Source organism: Paroedura picta, chromosome 2, assembly GCF_049243985.1.
Source record: "Paroedura picta isolate Pp20150507F chromosome 2, Ppicta_v3.0, whole genome shotgun sequence".
NCBI lineage: Eukaryota > Metazoa > Chordata > Lepidosauria > Squamata > Gekkonidae > Paroedura > Paroedura picta.
Window position 1 is genome coordinate 96,662,463 of NC_135370.1, and position 23,662 is coordinate 96,686,124.

The following is a 23,662-nucleotide window of genomic DNA, read 5'->3' on the forward strand; positions in this document are numbered from 1 at the left end:
TAGTTAGGTGGATAGGGAATTGGTTAAAGAACCGCACTCAAAGAGTTGTTGTCAATGGTGTTTCATCAGACTGGAGAGAGGTGAGTAGCGGGGTACCTCAGGGCTCGGTGCTCGGCCCGGTACTTTTTAACATATTTATTAATGATCTCGATGAGGGGGTGGAGGGACTACTCATCAAGTTTGCAGATAACACCAAATTGGGAGGACTGGCAAATACTCCGGAAGATAGAGACTGAGTTCAACGAGATCTGAACACAATGGAAAAATGGGCAAATGAGAACAAGATGCAATTTAATAAAGATAAGTGTAAAGTTCTGCATCTGGGTCAGAAAAATGAAAAGCATGCCTACTGGATGGGGGATACGCTTCTAGGTAACACTGTGTGTGAACAAGACCTTGGGGTACTTGTGGACTGTAAACTAAACATGAGCAGGCAGTGTGATGCAGCGGTAAAAAAGGCAAATGCCATTTTGGGCTGTATCAACAGGGGCATCACATCAAAATCACAAGATGTCATAGTCCCATTGTATACGGCACTGGTCAGACCACACCTGGAGTACTGTGTGCAGTTCTGGAGGCCTCACTTCAAGAAGGACGTCGATAAAATTGAAAGGGTACAGAGGAGAGCGACGAAGATGATCTGGGGCCAAGGGACCAAGCCCTATGAAGATATGTTGAGGGACTTGGGAATGTTCAGCCTGGAGAAAAGGAGGTTGAGAGGGGACATGATAGCCCTCTTTAAGTATTTGAAAGGTTGTCACTTGGAGGAGGGCAGGATGCTGTTTCTGCTGGCTGCAGAGGAGAGGACACGCAGTAATGGGTTTAAACTTCAAGTACAACGATATAGGCTAGATATCAGGAAAAAGTTTTTCACAGTCAGAGTAGTTCAGCAGTGGAATAGGCTGCCTAAGGAGGTGGTGAGCTCCCCCTCACTGGAAGTCTTCAAGCAAAGGTTGGATACACACTTTTCTTGGATGCTTTAGGATGCTTAGGGCTAGTCCTGCGTTGAGCAGGGGGTTGGACTAGATGGCCTGTATGGCCCCTTCCAACTCTATGATTCTATGATTCTATGATTTATTTGGTTTGAATTCATTGAAACTAAAGTCAGCATGTCTGGGAATGGATGAACTAGCTTACCATTACATTATGTAAAATTGGCAATTGTATATTGTAGTTCAGCTAGCTCTTTTTTTTTTTTTTGGTAATACCCCAAAGGTGTCGTTTGCCTACATGTTTTTAGTAGTGCTCTATTTATGTACTGCTACATCCTTTCCCATGTACAAAATTTTATTGTGTAGCAACAGTGCATTAATTTTTACAGTACAAACACACTTTTCACAGTCAAAGACTGGTTTTGAAGGGGCTATGAATCACTCTTTATTAGACTAAGAGATGTTGAACTCCCAGGCTTAGTGTCTTTTCAACTATCTAATTTTAGTGATCTAAATAAAGCCAAATTAACCTTGCTAAATCAGACAGCCCAGCTTGTAATCTTGTAATCACCATTAAATGTTTTACTCTTATAAACTCTTTTATATATGTTTGATTGAATGCTATCATTGAAATACCATTGTTATGGCTTTTTAGTGCATAAGAATGGAATATTACTGGACATTAGGGGGGGAAAACCCAAATGCTCAGTATGAGTTGATGTTCCCTCAGTTCTTACAATTAATCCCAGTATAACCAACAACTGAGATTCAAGGAAATAATTACGTACATTAATCAGCAGTTTCTATGGTCAGCAGCTGAAAGTGCTGTTCCCAAAACAGTCAGTGGCTCACTCCCCCCACCATGCCTATGCCTTCTTTAATATTCATTTTTGAGAAAAATATGTTATGCCAGCCTGATTGGTTTTGTAGTCTCCATGCATTTTCAAGTGCTGAAACATCCCTTCCCCCTGAGACTTCTGCTGCCTATCGTAGTCTCTTTTATGTGCTCGGGCAAAACATAACTACTTATCAAGTGTTAATGAAAAGTGTTTAGAATAATCTAGTCTGAAAAATCTTTTATGAGACTTATTTTAAACTGTTAATAGCCTGTTTTTATGCTCTGGCTCACTTTTTAATGCTGCATTTTAATTTTATTTATTATTAATTAATTAATAGGTTTCATAGGTAATAATTTTATGCTGATTTATACTTGATCATGATTTACTTTGCAAGCAGGCTCTCTGGAGAGGAGACAGAAATTCACTTAACAAAGAAATAATAGGTAATGAGGTTTCAAGTTTAGCATGTACTTCTTGGCTGTGCCCATAATGCCTGTCACAGTAGCAGTGGCCTATGGAATCCAGTGATATTTGCTGTGCTCTGTGATGTGTGAGAGGTGTCTCTGTCTATTGTTTCCCCATGGTGTGGCACTGGTCTTGTACTGATGAATGGCACTGGTTTTGTGCTGGTTAGACTAAGCTGTTATAATACTAGCAACTTATTCTGTCAATTCTAGGCATTTTAAAAACTGAAAGTCAGTTGTAGTGTATAGATTTCCAACACAGATGCATTTGGGGAATGATTCCAGTGGAGGAATAAACCTTATATTAAGGGTCCCCAGTGTGGTGTCCATGGGTGACACAGTGCCTGCAGAAACCACTAGGTGCCCAGCAAGTGCTTTAAAAAGAGGGGTAGGCCATATCGGGCGTGACTGCTGTTGGAGAACTGATGGGCTGTGCTGATATTTTAGAAGTTGTTTAGGTGGCAGCTGCCATCACAGCACAAAGATTTTACCTTCAATGATTTAGCAAAGATATATGTATGCAAGAAAATATTTTTAAAAGGTATAAACAATAATTCTCCCTGAAATGTTGAAAAGTTACCATTAGAGTCATGACAATTTAATTTAATACCACCTCTCCCTGTGGTGCGGTTGGCTCTGCATCTTGTGCCAGCCATTTTGTCATTGGTCCCATCTCCTTCCGCAGTCGTTTTATGATTGTACTCACCACCCTATGTCTAAAAGTCCCTTCAACTCAAAAAGTTTGGGGACCGTCATACTATAAATGGAAATGTATTTTGGTTGTCTATTTTGAGGACAATACTACCAGTATCTTGCCAGCTCCTACTTACGGATATTTATTTACAATATTTATTTTATCTCATGTATTCATATGTCCTGAAACAGTCATTTTGATTTTCTACTGCAGCTTTAACTTAACATTTCATAAAGTTGCTTGCTTAATCCAAATTTCTTTGTTTAAAATGTGTGTGTGTTTTCAAACAAGACTCATATCAAGTAATTATACCAATGTTGTAAACCCAACATAGATTTATGACCTGCCGTTGCTTTAGAGTAGTGGATATTTGCATAAGAAGAGTAGTGGATATTTGCATAAGAAGAGATGTATGTTTTTTATAAATTTATTTTTTTATGGATGGATTTAGTCTGGGATATTTGGAAGAAACTTGAAAAAAGTCTGAAGTAAAAATCGTATGTATACTGGAAACTGAGTAATCTGTATAGAAGAAATACTCCTAGGACAAACAAATCCACATTTTATAAAATGTCTGATTTTACTCAACTAAATTTTCATGTAATCCCACAGAAGATCTGGCTATGTCCTGAAATTCTCACTTCTGGATAGCTGCACGCAATATGCACTGTAAAGCCAACTTGGCATAGTGATAAAGAGCCAGCTTGGTGTATTGGTTAGGAGTGGCAGTTTCTAATCTGCCAAGCCAGGTTTGATCCCCCACTCCCCCACATGCAGCCAGTTGTGTGATCTTGGGCTCGTCACAGCACTGATAAAGCTGTTCTGACCAAACAGTAATATCAGGGCTTTCTCAACCCTCACAGGGCTAACTCACAGGGTGTCTGTTGTGGTGAGAGGAAAGAGGAGGCGATTGAAAGCTGCTTTGAGACTCCTTTGGGTAGAGAAAAGCGGCATATGAGAACCAACTTTTCTTATTCTAATAATTAAGGGACAGATGCGTATTTCCCTGGATAGGACAGTTTTTAAAGAACAGTGTGATTTTTTTAAGAGTCAAAACTCATTGAACTGTTATGGAATACTTGATTGATTAATGGTCACTCACCATTAATAATTTCACAGGTAATGAAATATCACTGACACATGTTATAGTCCAGAAAGCTTTCTTAATTACTACTTAAGCACTAGCTAGGGAAAACTGTATTTTTTAAGCAACAACAAAATACTGCAAGTTCAGTGCTAGAAAATTACCGCCTCTCTACAAGACAAATATTACATTGAATAAAACTTCTCTGTAAAATACAACAAATAATAACAAATTTATTTTTATTGCAAAAAAAAAAAAGATTGGCAAGGCTTTCAGGTATATTTCTGAAAGGAGTTATATAGTTATAAATCCCATGTTTGTTAATTATGAATAAAATATTTTTAGAATTATACTAATTATAGTATAGAATTATAGTATAGTATAGTATAGTATAGTATAGTATAGAATTATAGAATGCAATCTAATATTCATTCCCTCTACTATGTATTCAATAGTTAAAAACCAGAGCCTAAGCAAAAAGTAATTTTAAGTACCTGCAAAGTGCAGTTTATCATTCGTATTATATAATCAAACTGCTGATGATCCAGTATTGCTCGATTTTGCTGAACATGAAGGCTTAATTCCTGGGATAAACATAGGCGAGCTGCTTTTCCTTTAAGTGCTCTCAGTGCAGCTGGCAGAGTCTGTAGAGATGAAAGGCTGACATTAGAAAGCTATGAAAAGCTATACTGAAAAACGTATTTTTGTTGTTCTTTGAGATATTTTGCATAGCATTCTTTCTAAATAAAATATACCTGAGTACCAAAGTTTGAGTCCAGTGACACCTTTAAGTCCAACAAAGTAAATGGAATTTACCAATGCACACCTATAGGCAATAAATTAGTATGCAAAACCTTAAATCTGATCTGGAATTACACTGACAACTAATGCAGCTGCCTCAGTAAAGGCTGGAGTTCAAGGGACAGCCCTTTAATGGCTGATCTTTTTCCTCCAGAACTATAAAGGGGGAAGTTGGAGAGAATAAATTGCACTGTTACCAACTCCCTTGTGGAGTACAATAATCTCTCCCACATTGTTCAACATTTACATGCATCTCCTGGCCCAGCTGATCCAGATTTTGGGCTAGGCTGTCAACAGTATATGGATGACATCCAGGTCTATCTCCTAATGAATGGCTGCCCCCCCCCCAAAAAAAAAACATTTGCCAGATATTTGGAAGCTGTGATAGTTTGGCTCAAGCAGAGTTGCCTCAAATGCAAGCCTTCCAAGATGGAGGCCCTATGGCTGGGTAGGAAGGGGTCAGATCAGGAAGCACATCTCACCTGCCTGAACAAGGTGCGGTTGGAGATCTCACCCTTGGCCAGGAACTCAGGGTTATCTTCAATGCCTCCCTGTTGATGGAGGTGCAGGACACAAGGGTAGCCCAACTGGTGTTCTTCTGTTTTCATCAGGCGAGGCTACTAGCACCCTATCTATGCAAAGGTCACCTCCAAGTCAGACTTCTGTAACTTGCTGTATGCTGGCCTGTCCTTATCTCTGATCCGGAAACTGCAGCTGGCACAAAATGCAACCGATAAGGTTCTAATGAGAACACTTTGGAGAATGCATTCCAGCTTGTGCTGAGACAGATGCATTGGTTGCCAGTGGAATTCCAGATCAGGTTCAAGGTTTTGGTTTTAACCTTTTAAGGTCATCTGTGGTCTGGGTCCAGCATATCCAAGGGACTGTCTAACTCCTTAGGTCCCCTTCAGAATCTTTCATTCTGCAAACTCTAATAGGTTGGTGATCCCTGGCCCACATGTGGTGCACCTGGCCTTGACCAGGGCTAGGGCCTTTTCTGGAGAAGCTCCCAGGAGAACTATGGGCCCTGATGGAACTAACTCAGTTCCACAGGGCTCTCAAGATGGAGCTATTCTGCCAGATGTTTAATTGAGGCCAAGGCAAAGAAGATCTTTGCTGGTTTCCTCCTCCAAGCACCTGCCCTGGGGCACTGGGCCAAGATGGTGTTAGGGATTTTGGGAGTAGCTTGACTTTTCACTGTTAGTAGTTCTATTTTATTGTATTATTGCATTTTATTGTATTTTATTCTGTTGTAAACCACCGTGAGCCAGCTGGCCTGAGAGTGGTGGTTAATAAATGTAATAAATAATGAAAATGTTTAACAGGTTTAAGAACAATATAGCAATAGCAAGCTAAGTTTGTTATTGAACAATTCAAATAGTTGTTTGCTCTACTTTACCTTTTCAGTCTCCAAAATTTTACTTTCAAATACAGAAGATATGCAGTTTCTAACAACTTCCAGCCTTTGAGCGCTGTTGAAAACTGTGCTTGACTTTTCTATTATGGAAACTAACAAAGAAAACAGTAGAAACATGTGCAACAATCAAGTATTAAAACTGTTACCACTAAAGCAGTACTATTTGAGAAGCATCCCTTGGGTGGCAAAAAAAGTAGGAAAATAAATAAAAAATATCCTACTTTTTATCATCCCACAGGAGAATCAGAACTGGATAGCTCAGTACACAATCTGAGTCACATCTACCTTAAAATTCTGATATGTGGGCAGATTCCCTGTAATAATTTTTTGCACAGACTAATGCAGAATCTGCATTTGCATAGAATATTCCAGCATGCTGTGGATATTTCTCCCCAAAAAATTGATTGAATTGTGTGTGTGTTAAGTGCCACAAAGTGGCTTCTAACTTATGGTGACCCTCCAAAATATCCTATCATTGCTTGGGTCTGGAAAACTGAAGACTGCGGCTTCCTTTACTAAGTGAATCCATAGCTGAGCCTCCTCTTATCCTACTGCCTTCAGCTTCTCCTAGCTTTATTGTCTTTTCTAGTGACATTTTATTTTTTCAAGACTTTCAAACACTGGCTATTAAGGAAACAATACCTGCCACATGAAACATTTTCAACATGATAAACTGATTTAAACCAGTTGTCAATGATAAATGATGGCTGGACCATTATGGGGGAGTGACTATGGGCATTAGGGATGGGCATAATCTGGAAAAAGGTGATTTGGTTTTGGGTGAAACCTGAGCCAAAATGGCCCAAACCAAACTAGTCTAGCAAGTTTGGTTCTCCCTATCTCCCAGCTGTGGCAGGTGGGAACCACCCTCAGAGGGACTTCCCTTATACCTTTCTCCTGGCCCCAGCAAGCAGGAGAAAAGGAGGGGGATCACCTGGGAAAGAAATCCCTTCATTATTTTCACCTGGCCATGGCACACTATGGCTGGGAGAAGAGGGTTGGAGATCACGCAGGAAAAGTTAATGGCTGCCAGCCATTTAAACCTAACAGCTGGGCGGAGGACCTTGCACCACTCAGTTGTTAGGTTTAAGTGACTGGCAGCCATTTATAACCCTTTGGTTTTTCTCCCCTTTGAAGGGGGGAGCAAACTGAAGGGTTAATGGATTGCAGCCATTTAACCCTTGATTATGGCCCTAACTTTTAAGGGGTGGGGTAGCAAAGCTGACGGGTTAAATGAATGTCAACTAGCCATTTAAACCTAACAGCAGAGTGATTATTAGGCTTAAATAACTGGCCCCAAATAGCTGAATCAAACTGGCCAAAAGTCCAGTCAATGTTTGGGGAAGGCATCAGTTCTCAAGCTCTGAACCAGCCCAACTTCATGCTGAATTTTGGCTCATGAGCCATTTTGTGCCCATCCCTAATAGACCCTGCAATTTCAGTGGAACAAAAGAAAACTGCAAAAATACAGTGAACATCTCCCTGATTGCACACATACAAATTATGTCATAAAATGCTGGCAGGTTCCAGTATTGTTTAGGGGAAGAATAGGGCAGAAATTGAATACATAATTTGAAACAAATATCTTTATAAATTAAACCAATTCTCTCATTTTCTTAAAATTGTCACTTAATTTCTCATCAAAAAGCAGAAAGATACGAGTACACAGGTATTCGAGGATAGGCGATACAAAATATGAAGACAAAAAGTTATTTTTTATCATTTTACAAATTTCAGTGGATAAAGAATTAAAACATTTTAAAGGATGGCATTGTTAAATGCATGATTTTGGGGATGTTCTAAAAAAAATGGCAATAAGCACATTCGCTACTAACAAAAAATGAAAAATACATGCAATATAAAGAAATAGCCAAAGCTGAATGAAAGTAGTTGTAAGAAAACTATTTGGGCAACAGTAAAAAGCACTTAATTTTCGTACAACTGAGGCATTAGGGAAGAAAGTTTTGGGTCTCAAAGAAAATAAAGAATATATAAAGAATTAAAAAAAAACATTTGGTGTTTATTTGGGCTGTGCTCAATCTTCCAACATTGGAGCTATATTTGCAGTAGGGCTTCATTCAGAGGCAGAACATTTCCATTCTGCTACTGGGAAATTTAATCTGGATCCAACCCAAAAGTTTATATCCTACCGCTATGGAAAGAAAACTCTGAAACCTTCATCTGATGGCAACATCGCAAGAAAGAGCCACCTCTATAAGATAAAGAATGTGGAGCACAGTGGTAGGATACAAGTCACAGATTTTGCTTCTATTCCTGAACAGTATTATCTTGCTTTGCATTCTAAGGCAGTGGTCCCCAACCCGCGACCCCCGGCCCGGTGCCAGGCCGCAAAGGCCTTGGCGCCGGGCCGCGGCTCCTTCTTCCCTCCCCCCCCGAAGCCAGAAGCTCACCAGGCTGCGAGCAAATCGGCCGCCAAAGCGGCCGATTAGCTCGCGGCCCGGCAAACTTCTTGTTTCGGGAGGCGAGGGAAGATAAGCTTGCCGAGCCGCAAGCTAATCGGCCACTTTAGCGGCCGATTTGCTGGTGGCCCGGAAGGGCCGGGATTGGGACCGTGGCCACCGGCATGGCGGCGCAAACGCGCATGCGCAGTCCGCATGTGTGCGGCAGTCCACGCATGCACATTTGCGCTGGGGCTGCCCCCCCGGGCCGCCCTCTACCCCCACTTTACAGCAGTGGTCCGCAGCGGCCGAAAGCTTGCGGACTGCTGTTCTATGGTATAGAAAAACTTCTTAGGCAATTCTCAAGATATGGTTAGTTGATTCTCTGTTCATAATACTGCTGAGCATTAAAACCATGTTAAGCAAGAATCATTACATGATAGATAGGGAAGGTTCTCATACCCACAGATGGACCAGCAGGAACAACACATTTCCTTTCTATCCGAGTAGCAGGTGGTACACTTTGGTTCTTAGCCAATCCTTCCTGGATTAGGTCCTGAACTTGAGTTTCATTAACCTTAGGGAAAGGAAGTACATGAACTCGCAGATGTGATCCTTCTGTAGGTCGTGGAACTTTCTGAAATGCCATGTGAGGATTTGGATTCTCCTGTAATTAAAAAATCCTAAATTTACTGGATTAAGATACAATATTTGATCAGCACTTTAAAGCACAGTACAATAAATTTAGTGGGCCTTTCCTTCTATGTCATATGATGTTAACTGAAACAATACCACACACATTGGACAATGAGAGAATGATCAGTGTCCTGAGCATTACTTGCAACTAGTATAATCAGTGCCACATTCCTACAACTGAAGCATTTTAGAATCACTAGGGTTTATATTGCAGCCAGATATTACTACTGCATAAGCAAATTAATGCAGCTGCAAAGAATGCTTTCTTCTAAGTTGGTTTTTCCTGGATGATGACCCCCTCCCCTCCCTACCGTGACTTAGTTGATCTGGCTACCTGGATCCATACCATGGTAACATCAAGATTAGATTACTGTAATGCCTGATATATATGCCTCCACTCAAAATCAACTCAGAAACTCCTATTACTGCTGAATTGCATGCATATTAATTCTTTCTACAGCCACTGCCCATTAGTTACTGGGTTCAGTTCAAAGTGCTAGCTACTACACACAAAGCCCTTTGTGGCCTTGGACCTTCAGATTTGCAGAATTCTATCTCCTCCTATGCCCTGCAATGGCAATTTCATTTATCTGAACAGGGCATTCTATTGGTGCCACTCTGAAACTAGGCAACATCAACAACTGCTCACACATGAAAGTTTTCTGTAGTGGCCCTGATCCTATGGAGTGATCTGACTGAAGTCAGGAAGGCTCACTGTGTTTTGACTATCTGCACTCTATGTAAAACAGCTATTCAGGAATGGATAGTTATAAAGGAACAGGGCTGCATTATAACTAGGGGTATGCAGAAACAACAACATCCTCCAGTATATTGGAATTGAAAAATACTGGTAATGCTGAATCCTGCACCATTGTATCCTTGCAAACCCATCACTTCTAACCCCCAATTATAATGCTTATCAGATGATATGTGAATGTCAAATTAGATGAATGTTAATGAATGGACAAAGAGCCTCATCTGAAAGCAAAGTAGAGCGGAAAAAACTGAAAGCAGAACCATGTATCGGTGGGAGACCAACAGGTACACACTTATTTCCAGACACATTAATTTCTCTTCAACTTAATTTTATTACATTCTAGTCACTGCTGGTGTTTCTTTATGATAGCTTTATTTCATGGAGCAAAAGTAGATGTGCTATAAGATGTTGGAGGAGGAACAAGTGGAGGAACAGCTTACTTTTTACTTCTTATTTATTTACTAAATTTTTTGAGTTTTAAAGGAAAGAATGTAACGTGAGGCAAGATTTGGACACAACATTTATTTACCTTGCCATTTACTTTGTAAAATTAATTTTTACGATTTTACTGTTTAAAAATGTCCATATTGTTATCTTAGTGTGTAGTGTATTGCTTGGAGCATACATGTGCAGGAAAGAAAATTGTAAACATAAATTAAACAAAAATATCAAAGTTCAACATGAAGCCTTTCAGAAAGAGATTAATAATGAAGATTGTACTTGTGATTGTGGCACATCTAGAAGCAAACTTCACAGATGGCTTTCTATCAAAAAAGGCAGCAAACGAGACCAATCTGAAGACAAGGTCAGGTTTCTGCATACTTAGCAGATTTCCTGGGTATACAAAAAAGTTTATAAATCTTTAAATAGTACATCAACTAATAAAGATATTAGTTTATAAATTTACAATAGTTAATACATTGATTAAAAACTAAACAAGCAAACAAAAAACTCAGTCTGATGAGGACTGTGAAGGCTCACTGGTTTGAAAAGTGAAAGCAGTAGAAATTCAGATGGCGTGGAGAAGACAGAGCAAGAGAAGGGAAAAATGTATAGTATCTTTAATGGGTAGTTCTGGCTTGGAAAGGAATTCAAGTTTATCTCTCTTCCATCATAATCTTCAATGGGCACCTGCTTCCTGCTGGATCAGACTAGTGGTCTATCTCAACCAGCATCCTGTTTTGTAGAGTGGTCAACCAGTTACCTTGCAGAGCCTACGAATGGGGCACATATGCTAAGGTCTTCTTCCATTGTTGTCTCCTGGCTCTGGGTATTCAGAAATTTACTTCTTCTGATTACTCAAGGTTTCCTTTAGCCATTTTGGCTAGAAGCCTCTTACATACTTAATCCTCCTTGAATGAATCTTTCTAAATCATCTTTAAAACTGTACCCATGGTTATTACTCTGTCCACTTTTTAATTGCTCATATGTACTTCCATTTGTCTTTCCTGAATCTAACGTCCATCAACTTCATTAAGTGCCTCTGAGTTCTAGTATTAAGGGACAGGAAGAAAATGTATTTGAATCAATGTTAAATTAGCTAAGATAGATTAGTGAAAGAAGAACTTCAAGGTCAACAATTTTTGCAGTTGACAGAATTATTATACTTTACATAACATCATGTATAAACATTACAAGGCTAATCAATATTTCAATTTTAACAACTTCAACCATTTGAAATAAAATGTTAGTTACATGAATTTATTGTACTTACATTTTTGAACAACTGCTCTGCAAGTTCTCTAACATGTTTTAACATTTTTGATGAATGGCTTTCCTCAGATTTAATTCTCTCAACTTCATATGCCACCAACTTTTAAAAAGAAAAAACTATTTAAATATATAAAAATATGCTATAGACATTAAAATGATATTAACATGTATTTCATTGTGAAAAACATATCACCATTTTTATGCTTCAGAGAGACACACCCACAGAGAAGCAACTCAAGAAGTGCAGCCATTTCCCAGGTGATGCTGACATATATCAATCATCTATACCAACCTTTATCAACTTTTGTATTGTTGAGAAACCCCTAAAATATTCTTCAGGTTTTGAAAAACCCCTGAAGTGTGTGATCGTACGGAATATGGTTAGGAGGCATAGCTATTTACAAGCTCAACGGGGGCCCCTCCCCATCCCAATCCCTCCAGGCCCATCATTAGCTATTTTGGGAGGAGGGGCAGGTTAAAATGACCACATATGGTCATGTCACCCCATAAATGTCTAACAAATTTTAAAAGTATATAAAAATTAATTAACTCCCACCCATTCATGAAACCCTTGCAGGACCATCAAGAAACTCCAGAGTTTCATGAAACCCTGGTTGAGAAAGCCCGATCTCTACACTTCTATTAATATGTTAAGATCCTTCACTATTCTTGTATGAAATGTATGTTGTGCTATTAATGCTACAGGGAGGTTATGTAGAAGTACCAGCTTCTTTAGGTTCTCTCTGCATTGTATTAAACATTTAGAAGTACAAGCAGCAAATGAAAAAACAATGAAAAATAAGTAGACCAATCTTTCTTCCATTTTATATAAGCAAATACATAAAATGTCATTCATGCCAGTTATGAAGGCAATTTCACATATGACACATTTCCTAAGACTATTCCTATTATTAACTTATATAATATGTTTCAAGAATTTTTTTTAAAGAACTTAAAGAAAAAAATCTTATTTATTATCGCTTAAATCTTGCAGAGAGCCAGCTTTGTGTAGTAGTTAGCAGTGCGGACTTCTAATCTGGCGAGCCGGGTGTGAATCTGCACTCCCCCACATGCACCAAGCTGGGTGACCTTGGGCTCGCCACAGCACTGAGAAAACTGCTCTGACCGAGCAGGAATATCAGGGCTTTCTTAGCCTCACCCACCCCACAGGGTGTCTGTTATGGGGAGAGGAAAGGGAAGGCAATTGTAAGCCGCTTTGAGACTCCTTCAGGTAGAGAAAAGCAGCATATAAGAACCAATTCTTCTTCTTCTTCTTCATTATGCAAGTGAATATTTACCACTGCTTTAATGATGTAGCTTGTACTCAAAGAGTAATACCTGTATACAAAGACTGCTTTACAGTTTCATCCTAAGCAGAACTAGGGTTGGGTGCTTTGGTGCCCGAAGTGGCCATTCACTACCGATGCAGCCAGCACCGCACCGCAGGGGGGAGGTATGGGCATTGGAGCGCTGGCAGGCACACCAACGTAGGCGCGGAGCTCCGTACCTGCTTCTGTGCGCTTGCCAGCGCTCCAACACCCCCGCCTCCCCCCCCCCCGCGGCACATCGCTGGCTGTGTCAGGAGTGAACGGCTGCTTTGGGTGTTGAAACACCCAACCCTAGTTACAACCTTCTCCTATCCCATTGAAGACAACTGGTTTAGAATGACAACGTTTGGGTCATATAACAAGTCAGCTTTTCATAAATCTTTTGACAAAGTCTAGTAATTATTTTTCTAAGTTTGCTAGCTTATTGCTTGAACTTCAGTTGTGCCTTAGAAAAAGAGTTATACCTCATCAAAGAGATCACATGATCTGTAGGGAGGGCCTCTATCTGACACAAAACCAGCAAACGCCATTCCGTTCAGAACTTTGGTAAGGAAATCATTCTCTATCAAGCCTCGTTGCCCCAAGAAGGCTGCCTGCAGATATAAATATAAAACTTAGCTTCAGAAATTCATTTTTATATTTTCATATAGAACTGTCAGCAAGAGCAAAAAGTATAGTTGAAGTATGAAGCAAATAATGTGTGCTTAGTGCTTTTAATAAAACCAAGTAATGAACTAACATAGTATTAAGGTTATTGTAGACAGAAAAATTTCCATCAACACACACATGCTTGTTCCAAATATGTTTGGAATGCGTTTAGAAGTCTGTTTTCTTTCAGTAAACAGAAATTGTGCAAGGTAAGACACAGATGATTACATGTTATATTAATTCAATAGCTGTGGGGCAAAGACTCTAATTGGTTTTAAAACAAAGTTGAAGAATTCCCCCTCCCCCAGTCTGGTACTTCAGTTGGCACCTACTGAGATAGGTGCGTGCCTAATACAACAATCTCTCCCAACCTTCTCTCCCTCTCAGAGTATGAAATGGGAGAAATGAAAGTGGAATGCTGGGTGGGGTAGATTTCTGTTAGAAGGCCAATAAAATTTATGTTGGAAGAACACAATTTGTTGGATGAAATTTATTTTTATTTCAGAGTCCAATTGGGATCAGTGAGATTCCCACCCCCCCACCCCCAAACACACCAGATAGGTTAGGTTGTCCTGGAGTTTTTTTTTTTGTTTGTTTGTTTGTTTTATCTTTCTCTCATAGAGTCCATTTTGGCTCACTTGCTGGAACCATCTGGATTATTTTACAATATTATTCACCAAAACCTGCAATACCATTTAACATTCCTACATTCTGCTAGTAGCACTAATTTCCATTTTTATTTGTACATTATTCATTATAGAAACAACAATGGTACAAATGATTTTTAAATATCAACAGCATGAACTGCCATTTTAAGTATGATTAAGTGGACTGAATTTGCTTCTGAATTCAGACTAATATCTCTTTCCTTCCCACTTTTCCTAATTAGAAATGACCTGTTTGTTTAAATAGTTTCAAATTTTATTTATAATCCATTTCATAAAAATACATTTAACCATCTTTTTTGAGATGGTTTTTGAAATAGAAATGACCTGTTTACTGCTTTATCAGTGTGGAATGTTGTTGATTTCTGACACAGCTGCATTTTAAAATTCTTTTTAAATATGTTGCTAATCGTTAAAATTTACCCTTTTTCTCTACAGAAAAGAGTATCACTAATAGTCTATTTGCATCATAGTAGTGATTTGATCCTATGGCGTGTATACAAAAGGGCAAAGTTCTAGTACTCTTTCTTTCAACAGTTCCATAACGCTTTTAAAACACTAATATTGGACATGCGGCACTCACTGTGACAATAAAGCATTTAACCTGAAGGATCTACTGAAGGTGAACAGAATAAACTTTCCTCTCCTTCCTGCACTGGAAATTCCACTAGCACCGTGGGAGTGCAAACCTTTGGTGCCCGCAACCTCTTGTATTAAAGTCTCACAAATTAAGAGGTCTACTTAGGGAAAAAGGAAGGCAAGAAAGAACCATATTCAGCTTGTTGCCCCATTGGATACAGTGCCTCTTACTTCAGTAAAAAAGGAAGGGCCTGCATTTTTTTTAAAAGGTAGTTTCTTCAGAGCTTCAGTAGTGCCTGGAGCTGCTCTCTCAGTCCTCTGAAGCCCAGAGGGTAGCCCAGGTGACTGATCATTCTTCTTCTCCATCCTGAAGCAATCATATAGCTAAGGCCACCTTACAGAATGGTCAAAGTAGAGTTTTGGGCCTGAATTTATAGCAAACAAACGTAGTAAGTGTTAGTATTTTAGTAGTATTTAGTAGTATTCTATTTTTTTTTTTATCTGTAAACTCCAGGTATATTTGTATTTTCTTCGTATTGAGTCCCTTAAAATGTAGAATTCTGTGTCTGGATTTTCATGAAAATAAATACCTAAATTTCAACAAGTTTTTCAAGTGGATTATCTGTGCCTATCAGGGTTTATTCCGCTCTCAAGAATTAGAGAAAGGTGTTCTAGACACCTGGACATCAGACATTGGCTGGTTTTTAATGCTTTGTCCGGTCAAGGAGTATCTAGCTGTAGATGCAGCAGTTTAGATTCTGCAGATTGTCTGAATACAGGATCTCCATATACATGGTAAAGCAAGGACAACAGTCTGTTCTATAGGATGTAGCAAAATCTTGGAACATTAAATATTTTTAAAAGCAGTTAGTGCATTAGTAACTACACAACATTAGTAATTCCTTTAAAAACATAAAAACTGCAACATTATGTACAAACTGATCACTTGGATTTTCTATTACCTTGTGAAAGTTTATGACTGGTTCTGAATGAATTCGGATAAGCTGAAGGCAAGATCTGTATCCTTGGAAAAGCTGTGCAAATAACCTAAGAAAGACTGCTCGCACTTCTTTATCCTGATGAAGACAATAAAACTGAGTGTAGTTACCTTTAGTTAAAGGTCAATATAGAAATATTCAGAAATCCAGTGTATGACTCTCAAGAGGTTGAAAATCAAGGAGTAAATGTAAAATTGAACTTTCACATGCATTTTAATTGTACAAGAATGGGGGAGGGGAGTGACGAAAAGGGTTGTTTACCACAGTGTTATTCACTGGGGAAGGGCATATTAAAGATGGAAGTAGCTTGATTCTCCTTTGTATTCCAACATTTCATGGTCAAAAAAGAAAGATCTTGTTTTGAAAAATCTTAGCCCTGCTAGAGGGAGTAACAGCATGCCTTTGAGCTTACTGTAGGTCTGACGAGCTGTTGGTTATTGTAAATCTTTTCAAAAGCTAATTCCAGGCAGGAATATTACTGATCATAAATTAGGACATATTTTAGATTTATATTTTGCTATGATAAGATGTTTCATTCATTCATTCATTCATTCATTTGTTCATTCATTCATTTTTAGTTTGTATCCTGTCACTCCCACCCAGCGGCACATGGCAGGTAACATCCATCCTCACAATAAAATCTCATTAAAACAGTCTAAACCCCCATTAAAAACCATCCTAGGTGTCAACAAATCATCCCCCTCTCAACAGACTCCTTAAAAATGCCTTGGGTGTGGGTGGGCAAAGTAGCCAGAGGAAAATGGCTGGCTCCGAGAGGGGCCCAGATCAAACTTGCTCTGGCATCAACCATATACCTGTCAGAAGAGCTCCATCTTGCAGGCCCTGTGGAACTCAGCTAGCTCTGTCACAGCCCTTAGCTCTCCGAGAGCTCATTCCATCAGGTCAGGTCAAGGCCAGGACCAAAAGGGTCCTAGCCCTGGTTGAGGTCAGGTGTGCCAGGGACCTCCAGCAGATTTGCACACGCAGAACTAAGAGCCCTGCGGGGCTCGTAAGGAGATAGGTGGTCCTGCAGATATGTGGGGCCCAAGGTGCAGGTGGCATTAAAGGTTAACACCAGAACCTTGAACCTGATCCGTTGCAACCGACAACCAATGCCCCTGCCTCAGCACAGGCTGGATATAGGCCCTCCAAACTGTTCCTGTGAGGCCTCTAGCAACTGCATTCTGCACCAGCTGCAGTTTCTGGGTCAGAGACAAGGATAGGCCTGTGTAGAGCGAGTTGCCAGGATGGCTGTAGCCAAGCAATCCAACCACAGGTATGGTGCTAGTAGCTTAACTTGGCGCAGATGGAAGAATGCTGCATGATCTGGGCTTCCATTGACAAGGAGGTATCCAAGATCACACCCAAATTCCTGGGCAATGGCAAGATGTTAAGCTGCACCCCAGCCAGCATGGGTAGGTGCGCTTCCTGGTCTGTCACCTTCCTGCCCAGCCACAGGACCTCTGTCTTGGAGGATCTGAGTTTCAGTTTACTCTGCTCTAGCCATCCAGCTATGGCTTCAAAACAACTGGCAAATGTATCCGGGGGGGGGGGAGTCTGGGTGGCTGTCCATCAGGAGATACAGCTGGGTGTCATCTCCATATTGGTGACAACCCAGCCCATAGCTCCGGACCAGCTGGGCCAGAGGGCACATAAAGATGTTGAATAAAGTGGAGGAGAGAACCATGCCCTGAGGAATTCCACAAGGGAGTTGATAAGGGATGCAACAACTCCCCCCCCCCCACAGCAACCCTCTGTGTCTGGTTCCAGAGAAAGGAGTGCAGCCACTGTAGGGATATCCCCCGAATTCTGACCCCAGTGAGATAGCAGGCTAACAACTCATGGTCGATCATGTCAAATGTTGCTGACAGGTCGAGCATCATGAGGATAACCAACTTGCCCCTATACATACTGAAAATATTATTATAGTTTCCCAGCCATGTTGTACGATGTTAGGCTGAGAGGAGCGGCTTCCCCAATACCAATATCACTGAGCTGGAATTTGAATGTGGCAGTATCCAATACTATAAGAATATACTCATTACATCCTGTTGGGTTCTATTACTACTAAAGAATTATTTCGATAGCTTTTTCCGCCCAAAGTAGGTTGAAGGAGATGGTGTAATAGAGGTCTATAAAATAATGTGTTGATGGAGAAAGTGAACTGTATCTTAATTTTTGCCATCTACAAGGCAGGGAAACATAAAAGTTTAAGTTATAAAATTCTGTAGTAAATCAAATTGAATTATTTGGATAGACACACCTATACAGTCACAATAGGTAGGACTACCAGCATATCTGGTTATTGGTGAGCTTCATAACACGGAAAACACTGAACTCTTTCATTAAGTGTTTAATAAAGTATTGTCATTAAACACATTATAGCAAATTAATTGGTGCCAATATTATTTACATTTAAACAAAAATGCTATTTATATCTCCTGTATACATAGAAAACTTCCACTATCTAATGCTGTAGGTGGTCTTACATCATACTTTTCATCATACATGTTTTGAGTAAAATTTTATCCTTCATTTCACTCATTCCAAAAAGGGGGGGAACATATGAGTTTGAAAACCTTCCCAATTTTTCTAAGCATTTTAATGTGAAAAACCCTTGTCTTAAAAAGTATTTACAGTAATCATTTTAAAATATCTCACAGGAATTCCCCCCCCCCAAATTGAAAAAAAGCCTGATAACATTTTAATTTATCACTGTTTACTAGTATCTTCACAATCCCTAGAACCTGCCTTGAGCTTGCACTTGTGCTAAACCACAAAACAGGAACATTCATGTTTAGGGACTAAAAAACATATAATTAGGCAGCCTCCTAAACATTTCAGGATACTGCTCAAATAACTCATCCAGAAGAAATTGAGTAAAATTAATTAATATTAATTTATAAACATAGTTTCATTACCTAAGGATAAGGAGAGACCTTTAGTTTATTATCTACTTAGAAATATTGTATCTTACCAACATTTTGGAATGCGATAGAGCTGATCGTGGTGGAGGAAATGCATAATCTGCTGTTTCCAAATCTGGATGTAAAACCTACAATTAAAGAAACAATTTTTCAAAAGAAACCACTCCCTGGACAACATTTTCTAAGCTTCTTCTTTAAAAAGAACGTACCACAAACATTTCACATTACATGCCACTAAAAGCTTGCAAGACATTTAGTTCAAAAACTGCTTCCATCAAGGAGAAAGAGCCAGCAGTCATAACTATAGCAGAAAAAACCCTATTTAGTAAAGCAATACCTAGCTAGTATTGCTTTAACAAACCACTCTCCTTTTTCCAAGAATAGAAAGAAGAAATACTTGGCTGGAGACGTATGACAAAGATCACAATATAAATTATGAAGGAAACACCTATTTATCAGAAAGATGAGGTTTTAAAATTATGAACTATATATTTTGTCTGAGCATACTAATGCAAAGGTTTTGTCATTTTTATATTTTTTGGCAAAAGATAATACTTTTTACCTGTAACTGCCCTTGAAGTAAACCTACAAACATTTTATTAAATTTTCTGTCAACGTTAACATTTTAAATCAGAAACCAAATTATGGAAATATATTTAGCAGTTGAAATTTAATCTCTGAATTGGAGAAGAAGAGAGAATAATGGCAGAGTCTATCTCTACATAGTTTTAAACCATCTATGATCAGACAATTAAACTTACTAAAGAGAGAGCAGTCTGAGTCTGATAGAGCAGTGGTTCTGGGAGCTGGGAGAGATGAATGCATTCGGGAATTTTAATTGTACCACCATCCAGGTCTGCTATGATTACATCTAACTGAAACACAAAGAAAAATGCATAACATTTTACAGATTGTATGACTTTTGCCCTTTTTAGTATGGATGTGTTTCCTGTTAGAATATTACAGTTGCAACACTGAGCTGATCAGCTGCATGCCAGGGTTTAACTACTGATTAAGATTGTTTTTGGACAATTACTCAAATCCTGGATTGCCTCAACAAATGCTAGATATGCTTCCTTTGCCCTGTCTCTGTAGCCAGGAGGTGTACAAGGATAGCACCAGTAGCCATGATTCAGTCCTACATGAATGAATGTGTGCTTCATTCCTACATCCTGCAGCATGCTTCATTTCTACATCACGTGAATACACAGTTAGGACAAACAGTGGTTAACAAACCAGCTTCAAATTGTGGTTTCAAATCCGGGTTTGACAATGCCTAGTTAATCATGCTTTTGGGAGAAGCCTGCATTCAGACCATCACACTATTCTTACTTATTTTAATAAAGCCATGGTTTCACACTATGTCTGATCTGAGCCACGGGCTCATTAGATATCTTGAAAAAAAATCAAATTTCTTAGCTTCTGTTCTCCATCTGTAAAATGAAAATACATAACAAATGCCCTCACAAGACTGCAGTGATCAAAAATATAAAGCTCATTTAACATGGAAAATGATTGATTTAATTTTTAACATGTGAGCAGCAGATTATCATAATTCTTCAGAAATTTTTCCAGACCCTCAAGGTGCTATCACTAAACAATTATGTCCATTTTAGTAGTGTTTCATCAAAGCTTACTAAAGGTTACAATCATTAGTTGTGATTGAAAGGGCACCAGACTTCAGAACTCAGTAGTTTCAAACATCTTCCTTTAACTTTTTATTGTATTTTATTTTTTATTGCTGTGAACCGCCGCAAGACCTTTGGAGATGGCGGTATAAAAATCAAATACATTAAACTAATAATTTCAGTTACATTAAATACATTAAACTCTAATAGTTTCAGTTACATTAAATACATTAAACTCTAATAATTTCCACATAATAAATAGCATGACATACTTACAAGTTCATGAATGTCATTATGGAAGACAGAATGCACACCAATAATAAATGGCGTGGGTGAACTAAGAACTTCCAGCAGCTGTGCAGGGAGAATTGGAATGTACGGGTAACTGGGAAGAAGCAAATAAATAACTATTACAGACTCATGTATTTATAAAGTAGCTTTGTGTGCATGTGTATACATACCATACACATATATGAAGTATTTTTAGAATTCATTATATAAACTTTAGTTAACTAAGCTATATTTATAGGATCAAGTTACCTTTTGGGCTTACAGCCTACCAACCCCGTTATTTATCTATATATATTTTAATGTGACCTTTTCCAATGACAACTGGACACAATGATAGCATTCAGATTTCACAAGCAACCTCTGTTGTTCATTATGTGTACAATGCTTCCTGTTGCTATGTTTATGCACTCCCTTTTCACCTCCCCTTTTCCATCCCCCTTTCCCTTTCCTCCTTGTACATTGTCTACACCTTGCTGTTCTTGAAGGAGTTCAATTGTTTCTTCACCACCACTCCTTTAGCCTCACAAATCTTAAAGATAGCAATTGTGGTGCAGTAGTTAAAGTTTTGGCTTCAGGTTGTGGAGACATGGTTTCAAACCAGCATTCAGCAAGGGAATAAGTCTAAGAAATAAATAAAATAAACTCTGTGATGAAGCTCACTATCTGATGTTGGGCCAGTCACTTCTTGTCAGCCTAACTTAACTCATGGTGCCACTGGTGCTTCGGACCAACATGGCTACATACCTGAGTCTATCCTGAACGAAGACAGGCATAAACTGTACATATCACAGAAAGAGATTAGGCTGAAACAAGTGAATGGCCCAAAGTCATCCAGGAATTTTAACCCAGGTCTCACAGGCTTTCTAGCCACTGCAACATACTGCCTCTATCTTTAACGGTTGTTGAAAATTAATTAATTAAAAATAATTAATTAAAAATTAATTAATTAAAAAATTAAAGGTTGACAAAAAATTAATACCCAATTGCATCCAATCAATAGGCATTTTTAGTTTCATCTAATACACTTTAAATTATTTTTCTAAGCATTTCATGTATATTTAATGAGTTAAAATAATTAAGACTGCCAGTTTATTAATTCTCTATTTTGTTAAATATATAATATAGCATATTTTAAAGAAAACTACATACTTGTTTAGAAAATTTAGGACATATAGCAGTCATTTCAGTAATTCACCCTATTAAAAAGAAATCTAACAACATTAACTACATATTATACATTTGATCTTAGTCAAAATGCCGAGAAGCAATAACAACATTAACTAATGCAGTGAAGTTATGTTCATTTAAATACAACAATAAGAAGAAGAGTTGGTTCTTATATGCCACTTTTCTCTACCCGAAGGAGTCTGAAAGCAGGTTACAGTCACCTTCCCTTTCCTCACCCCACAACAGACACCCTGAGAGGTGAGAGAGCCCTGATATTACTGCTCAGTCAGAACAGCTTTATCAGTGCTGTGGCTAGCTGCATGTGGGGGAGTGGGGAATCAAACCCAGCTCGCCAGATTAGAAATTGGCACTCCTAGCCTCTACACCAAGCTGGCTCAAATCCAAGAAGTTCAACTAGTACCTAGATACCAGTCATGGATGTGACTATACATACTCTGAGTGGATGCCATATGTGTGCATGTTTAGTACCACAACCTGTCCTCATTCAGCTAGATTCCATTCCTAGACTCCCCAGTGAGAAAAAATTTCAAAACAAAGAATCTGCCTGGAATCCAGAGAAGAGGATGGGTGAGAACTGAAATCAGCATAAACACTCATTTGTGAAGGTCCTCAGGTTTGCCCAGGAATGAGTAGAACCTAATCAAATTCTACAATATTTAATCAGCGTTTTAAGTGTTCAATGCTCTAAAAGTTCACTTATCATAACTCTGATAGCTTGGCTTAAATCCTACAGGTGAAAATTATTTTACCCATGGAAATTCTGTGCAGGATTCAAGACCATGTTTTTAAAAATAATTCTGTACTCATTTCTGACTTTTAGTCAAAAATGTAACTCCTTTTGGTTCTTTTTTGCTTGTTACAAAATTATTCTGACAAAAGCATTCCAACACATTAATTGTCTTTTTTGGAATAATGTATTGGAAGGAATGTTTCTAATCTGGATGTCAATTTCAGTCCCAGTGCTAAATGGAAACAGTTCTGAGTGTTTCTTGATTTGACCCTGGAAACTCAGTTGCTGAGAGCCATGACAGGATACCAAAACTAGGTTTTACATAGGCCTTCCCTCATATCAGTCAAGCTACATATGAAAACAAATAACTTTGTTTTAACACAACTTGGCCAGCTCTATGAACACTCAAGGTACCCAGGATCTTTGGAATTTTGCTTGCCTAGTCTTGGTAGCTGGGGGGGGGGGGGTAGAAGCTGAACAATACATAGTGCTTTTTTTAAATAGACAAACTCTTATATAATCCTTGAGACAAGAAATATGAAGAACAATGGAACATACATATTTCAATTTCTGAGTTTCACAATTAAATTTACCTGTATTTTAGGGGGTACATTAGAGATTCTAGAGCTCTACAGGCATCACTCAGTCTTTGGTAACTTGCAGAATGAAAAAGAACCTTGTTTTCTGTAAGGACTGCACAGAAGAGGCTCAGGACATTTTGAATCCCTTTGTTAAAAAAAAAGATTAACATATAACTACATTGATAAAAAGGAAAAAATAGATGAAATAATTCTTGGACTCACTTTAAGAAAACCTATGGTTAAGAATACAACGTTACATCTCAGGGATTTTCTTTTCTGTGACTGTCGGTTTTGATTTTTTAA

At 38.7% G+C, this 23,662-nt stretch overlaps 1 protein-coding gene across 8 annotated transcripts in view; it reads right to left on the reverse strand.

Moving 5' to 3' along the window:
* SBF2 (SET binding factor 2) overlaps window positions 1-23,662 on the reverse strand; it is a 290,016-nt gene that overhangs the window by 98,188 nt on the left and 168,166 nt on the right. For all 8 annotated transcript variants that reach the window (XR_013228318.1, XM_077321787.1, XM_077321786.1 and 5 more), the window contains 10 exons: window positions 23,372-23,504; window positions 20,846-20,954; window positions 19,703-19,816; window positions 18,992-19,069; window positions 15,979-16,092; window positions 13,589-13,717; window positions 11,798-11,896; window positions 9,093-9,297; window positions 6,214-6,323; window positions 4,508-4,657 (listed from right to left, as the gene is read on the reverse strand). Coding sequence is in view for 7 of the 8 variants with exons in the window: in XM_077321787.1 (XP_077177902.1) it covers window positions 4,508-4,657; window positions 6,214-6,323; window positions 9,093-9,297; window positions 11,798-11,896; window positions 13,589-13,717; window positions 15,979-16,092; window positions 18,992-19,069; window positions 19,703-19,816; window positions 20,846-20,954; window positions 23,372-23,504 (1,241 nt within the window). In the remaining variant the exon portion in view is untranslated. The remainder of the gene's footprint in view (window positions 1-4,507; window positions 4,658-6,213; window positions 6,324-9,092; window positions 9,298-11,797; window positions 11,897-13,588; window positions 13,718-15,978; window positions 16,093-18,991; window positions 19,070-19,702; window positions 19,817-20,845; window positions 20,955-23,371; window positions 23,505-23,662) is intronic.